This window comes from Salvia splendens, chromosome 2 (assembly GCF_004379255.2).
Source record: "Salvia splendens isolate huo1 chromosome 2, SspV2, whole genome shotgun sequence".
Lineage (NCBI taxonomy): Eukaryota > Viridiplantae > Streptophyta > Magnoliopsida > Lamiales > Lamiaceae > Salvia > Salvia splendens.
This window is the reverse complement of record NC_056033.1, coordinates 29,859,003-29,865,798: the sequence shown is the minus strand read 5'-3', so window position 1 is coordinate 29,865,798 and position 6,796 is coordinate 29,859,003. Positions and strand designations below refer to the sequence as shown.

Sequence of the window (6,796 nt, the reverse complement as noted above, 5' to 3'; positions counted from 1 at the left end):
TCTGATTATGATTTATTACAGATGTAAATACACCAGAATGCCCTATAGAACTTAAACCATTTGTTGGTTGTAGCTTCCCCACATTGGACAACGCAATTGAATTTTACGAGAACTATGGTAGAAGTGTTGGATTTGATACAAAGGAAGAAACGGTTCAAAGAAGGTTGATAATATCACCATATGGTTTTACATGGTGTGTAACAGAGAAGGTGAACAGAAATTTAGCGATCAACAACCTAAACGACGATGTAAATTGAAAAAATATGATTAAATCGTAGATTAAATCATCAACTTGAATTAGTTCACCAAAAGTTCATGAGATTAAATCGTCAATTTGCATGAAATTCATCTTAGCAATAGGATCACACCAGAATAAATGCATCAATCGACAACGAGAATCAACTTCATACTCGTACATGAAGGCGTCACAGTTTTCCTTCTTCTTCTTCTTCTTCATCTCGTCTATTATTATTTGGGCGTCATATCCTTCAGCGTATCTTCTGATGTCTCGTGTGTAGTTACGAATGTCCAACACAGTACACCCAGCAGTCTCATATCCGCCCATCAATTCAGTCAATAGCTTGAAAGTGAGAGATGGACCGATATTAGCACCAGCACAATCCGAAATAAATTTTTTGTGAACTAATTCAAGTTGACGATTTAATCTCATGAAGTTCTGGTGTTGTATATCAACCATGGGGTGGTTGTGTTCTTCGTTCAAATATTGAATGACGTAACCACGGTCACAATCGAATTTGAATGCAACACAAGCATTACATCCACATTTTTTCAATTTACATCGTCGTTTAGGTTGTTGATCGCTAAATTTCTGTTCACCTTCTCTGTTACACACCATGTAAAACCATATGGTGATATTATGAACCTTCTTTGAACCGTTCTTCCTTGTATCAAATCCAACACTTCTACCATAGTTCTCGTAAAATTCAGTTGCGTTGTCCAATGTGGGGAAGCTACGACCAATAAATGGTTTAAGTTCTATAGGGCATTCTGGTGTATTTACATCTGTAATAAATCATAATCAGAAATCATCAAAAAAAGTCCATGATTAAAAACAAGCTTCCATCTACTGAATGTAGAATGATAATATGTCATAATAGGATGAAATCACGGCATACAACTCATACAACTATCTTAAACTAAAATGTGTCATACTATACAGAAATCGAATCATAGCGGACAAATCGATCAAATAATATACTTAAAAAGATTCATATAAACAAATACGATGACATAAACAGATACAAATATGTGAATCGGAGCACAACAAACAAATGAAAATAAAAAATATGACCATAACCTGTATTCCCAACAACGTCATCGGAATATGATTGATTATCTACGTGCGAAGTAGAATGTGTGTCGGATTCCATTTTGGAGTTTGGGATCTGCCAACGATGATGATATAGAATATAAAATTGAACAGACTAATCTGGAACGCGATTGGAGTTACGATCTTCCAACGACGATGATATATATATGAGAATGGAAAATAATAATCTGAAACAATTATAATGGAAGTTTGATGTTACAGTGGCCGAAGAAGATGAATATACGTAGAAGATGCAGTTTAAGAAATTTATCTCATAATTCACGCGTATACTTTGATAGTGGAAAGAGAAATGACAAGATTATAGGAGATGCCATAACCAACGTGATAGAGCTAATTACTTAATTAACCTTATTGGATTTTTATTGAATAAAATAATAAGATTTAATGAATTAATTGAGCCATCAGATGTTTTAAAATCAAGATGATCTCGCCAGATCCTATGGCTGAAATTTAGCATGTATTTCTTTATATAAACCCATACTCTTGTTTTGATCAACCTTATATATATATATATATATATATATATATATATATATATATATATATATATATATATATATATATATATATATATATATATATATATATATATATATATATATATATATATTCAATACTAGATTTAAATACAGAAACGCAGAACAATATCATACGTAGGGCACTTTTAGGTCATAGTTAGTTAATTTTTAGGTAATGCTAACAAAGCATGACCTAAAATGATCTTCGCATGACATTAAACCCAAATATTATAATATGACCTAAAATTGCTTAATTATGACCTTCCGTGTTTTTGGTTAATTATTGACCATTAGATCATCTAATCCTAGGGCCAAGATTTGGGCTGCATTTCTGGATTTAAATGCATTTTTATTTTGATCATCTCCATATATATATATATATATATATATATATATATATATATATATATATATATATAATGGCGATGAACAATTTTGTTTCTTAATTTAGAAAAATAAAAAAGTAACTTGAATATATTAAAATCACTTTCTTTGTGTAATTAGTTTTATCAAATTTTATTGAGAAACAAAATTGTTTTAATTGACCTTCTTGAATACATATTCTTTTACACTATTTAACGAAATTAGTGCAAAAACTAATTTACCCATTAATTTTATTTTTACTGAGTAGTACCCTTTTTACACTACTTTTTACACTATTATCGATAATATTAAAATTAAGAGCACCCACAACTGTGCTCTTGCCAACGAGCACGGTTGTGGGCCCGACGCCACTATTCCTGTCCGCTCTTAGGCAAGAGCACAACACCCACAACTGTGCTCTTCCTCAAGGACGAACACAATTCATTTTAAATAAAAACAGTTCCATAACATTAAAATTCATTAAAAAACGAAATAATATTACAAATTACAAATAAAATAAAAAAAGACATAATTAAAATACTAAAAAATAAAAAATACCTAATTAAAATACTAAAAATTAAAAACTACATAATTAAATTCGTAAAATTTAAAAAACCCACTACGCGTTGCCGAATTTCGCCCACATGTGTTTGATTAGGTCTTCTTGTAGCTCAACGTGGGTTCGGGTATCGCGCATTGTGTGCCTTGTTTCGATTCTCTCACCCACCGTCGTATGCACACCTCGGCGTGGGGGAGACCTCGCGCTTGAGCTTCCGGCTTCATCCTCGTCGTAGAAGCTAGCCGCCCTCGGTCCTTCGTCGGCTATAATCATGTTGTGTAAGATAATACACGTGTACATGATGTTAGTGATATTGTTCAAGTACCACAGTCGAGCCGGGGCCTTCACAATGTTGAATCGGGTTTGAAGGAACCCAAAGGCTCTTTCGACGTCTTTCCGCGCGGACTCTTGACGCTGCGCAAAAAGAACCCTTCACGGGTCTTGCGGGTTGCTGAGCGTCTTCACGAAAGTCGACCACCTTGGGTAGATACCATCGGCGAGATAGTAACCCATGTGATATGTATTTCCGTTGATGGTGAAGTCGATCGCCGGTGCTACACCATTCAACACTTGGGTAGATACCATCGGCGAGATAGTAACCCTTGTTCTTCGCGCTCCACTTCCGCAATAAGATGAGTGAAATCCATTTGAGGTTTTGAGTGAGAGATGAATGTGTAGATAAGTTGTATGAAAAATATGAATGAGAGATGATTTGCTGTGGAAAATGGAAGATGAATGTGTGTATTTATAGATGATTTTGGGGGAAAAAATACAGAAAAACGGGCAAAAAAATGGCCATTTTTTGGGGATTGGGAAAATATTTTTTTTGTTTTTAATAGGTTTTTATAATTAAAAACCGAATTTTTGAAAAAATAAAATTAAAAATATTCAAATGCAACGGCATAGCCGTTGCCCAATCGCAGCACGACACGTCACCTGCTCGCTGGCACGGACGTGCTCGATGAATCGAGCAGCGCCGTGCCAGCGGCGGACGACGTCTTCCGTGCCACCGTCCGTCCACCGTTGCAGATGCTCTAAGGATCAGAAAATGTTAGAATCCAACTTTCTTTGTAATACTCTAGTTTATAAAAACAAAATTATTGTATAAATAATACTACCTTCGTATTTAAAAAATATATACTAATTTTATTATTACATGTCATTTTTCAAAGACTAAATTTATATATGAAAAGTTTTCAATAAATAATAATTTCATACATAATTTATAATATAAATCCACAATCTTCTAATATTCCTTTCAATACCTTTTTCTTCTATTTTTTTTTTCTTATTTTACTAATTTTATGGAGTATTAAAATTCGTCTAATTTAAAAATTTGTCTACTTTTTTGAGCACAGAGCAATAAGGATAAAATTTAGAGTGATGCTAAATGGCCATAATGTGGCCGGCTATAAAGAGTTAATTTAGTTCATTTACATGTATAAAAAAATTAGAATTACCGATATAAACTTATATGTGTGTGAATGGACTTGTGAGTTGATACTTATCTTTGAATTCCATTACGTAAAACACATTAATATCACGAATTACTGTATACGTTGAGCAACAATCAAGAAATGACAGTAGTAATAAGTTGAGCAAAAACTACGAAAGAGCAACCCTAACATGTTGAGCAACATATAATGAAGATGATATAAAAGTAAAAACAAGTAATATTAAACCAAAAATTTTAAAAAAAATTAAATTTTTTTGTTATTTAATTAATTTATGGATGGCCATAATGTGACCGCATAGCTTTATTCTAAAATTTAAGGGGGAACTTAGAGCATCTCCAGTAAGACTGGACGTCAAATAGCCCTCACATAGCCTTCACACTACCACATCATCAGCACTACAATTCTCCTGCCACATCAGCTTGCCACATCAACTAGACATCAAATAGCCCTCACATAGCCTTCACACTACCTATCCACATCACTAATAACAATTATATAATTTAATTTACACTCGTATCAACATACGGAATTTAATTTACGAGACAAATACGGAAAATTCGAATAATATTATTAAAACTCAAAAAGTACATTAATTTTTTAAAAAAAGTACAATAATTTAAAAAAAAGTACAAAAATTAAAAAGTACATTAATTTTAAAAAGTAAAACAAAAAGTAAGGTAGAGAGAGTACTCGTTAAAACAAGTGGTGCGAATGAAAATGACGTTCAAAGCGCGTATATATAGTGTTTTCGAATTTTTTTTTTTTTTAAATATGACGCCGGTTTGACGCCGAATAGGGGTTCTACAATGGCGCCGTGAGGATCGGCATCGGAACCGGCGTCATCGCGCGAATCGGCATGGCCACGCCGATTTTGACGCTGATTTCGCCGACGCCGGTTCTAATAGTTCGGCGTCAGAACCGGCGTCGGCGAAAAATCGGCGTCGCGATTTTGACGCCGGCATTGGAGATGCTCTTAAAATTTACCATATCGACTGGAGATGGGAAAATACAGGGAAGCTTAACTTGGGTTTTGATGTTTACACTGACATATATAATGATTGCACTTTTGCTTGATTTATGCAAAACTGACTGATTGATACGTTTACCATTTATTGAAAATCGAAAGATATAAGCACTCAATCTTTCCTACTTTGCCCCTTCAGTTTACAACTTGCAATATTTAGTTGGGTAATAGTAGAGTTTTTATTACTATTTGAGAATTTTGAAAGTAATTAAAAATATTGATTGATTGAGGGATAATACTAATTTGAGAATTTTAAAGGGCCTAAATGGAATTATAAAAGATTAATTCACGTATCCTTGCTTTACATGCCATAGTTTGCACTCATCTAAATTAAATGCTCAATACAATTGAGAATTGATTATATCAATCCAAACAATGTAATGTGATATTAATTGTACTAAAATAAATACAGTACTAGTATTATAGTTTATATTCTCTTGCACCCCCACTAAATATTGTAATTAAAATGATAACCCTGAAGTATTGTATGACTAGTAATTAAAAACTTGACTCCACAAACGCATGACATCTTTTAAGCAGAAAATCTTCAAACATATCAGGTCTTCGGCTTTGCGTATCGGCAACATATTATACGAAGCTCATTTATAATTTTTATATTTACTTATTTTAATTATTTCTTCTTCCTTTATTGTTATGTTTTAGTTGAACTAATTGAATAACAAGGGTTACATGTCCCAGTTTCATCCCGCTGAATTATTAATAATAAAATTAATACTTCAGACATTGTAATTTTTGCAGTATTTTTAATTGAACTTGACTATTTATAACAAATTTAAACTAATTTTATCGTAAATGTCATAAGTTAAATAGTAATTTTATTTCCACTATTACACTAAATTTAAACCTAAAAGATTATTCTATATTCACTCACTTTTTATACTCACAAAATCTAAAAAGTGTGTGGATAAATGAGTAGTAAAAAAAGTAGTCATTTGTCTAAAATTCAAAATGAGATGAATTTTGAGATACCATTAAATATTAATTTCATACTTTGTTTTATGTTTTAAAATATCATTGGAGATTTTATAATGCACTAATACTGAACTAATTAGTTTACATGCATACATATAGTGTGCCATCACAATAATATTTGTCATGAACCCCCGTTGAGAAGTAGGACACATTAATTAAAATGTCATAACCTACTTCGTGAGAAACTAAATTGATATATAATCCGTAGAAAAATAATAGCGTCCCAGATAAATATCAATTGAATCAGAGATGCCGAATATCTTAAATGAGATTTATTTAATAATAACGAAATAAAGTAGGAGTATTAATTTATGAAGTGATGAAAATTTAAAAGTGGACTAGCTTTTGGCTTAACCAACCAATCAAGCCATCTCTTTCCAAAACTTTTGACATAGTAAGAGTACTAGTATTGTTTTTTTTGTTTTTTTGGTGAGTAAATAAATTTAAGCAAAGGGGGTTGGGATTGGCATTTGGTATAAAACCTTAACACTATTGCTCCATTTCTCATTCCTCATTCCTCCTCTCCAGAGT

At 32.4% G+C, this 6,796-nt stretch overlaps 1 protein-coding gene across 1 annotated transcript; it reads right to left on the bottom strand.

Moving 5' to 3' along the window:
• Positions 1-313: 313 nt before the first annotated feature.
• On the bottom strand, positions 314-1,391 carry LOC121777990 (protein FAR1-RELATED SEQUENCE 5-like). The gene is made up of 2 exons (XM_042175349.1): positions 1,319-1,391; positions 314-1,023 (listed from the first exon to the last, which is right to left on the bottom strand). The coding sequence occupies exons 1-2, from the start codon at positions 1,389-1,391 to the stop codon at positions 314-316; spliced, it is 783 nt and encodes a 260-aa protein (XP_042031283.1).
• Between the last annotated feature and the right edge of the window lie 5,405 nt (positions 1,392-6,796).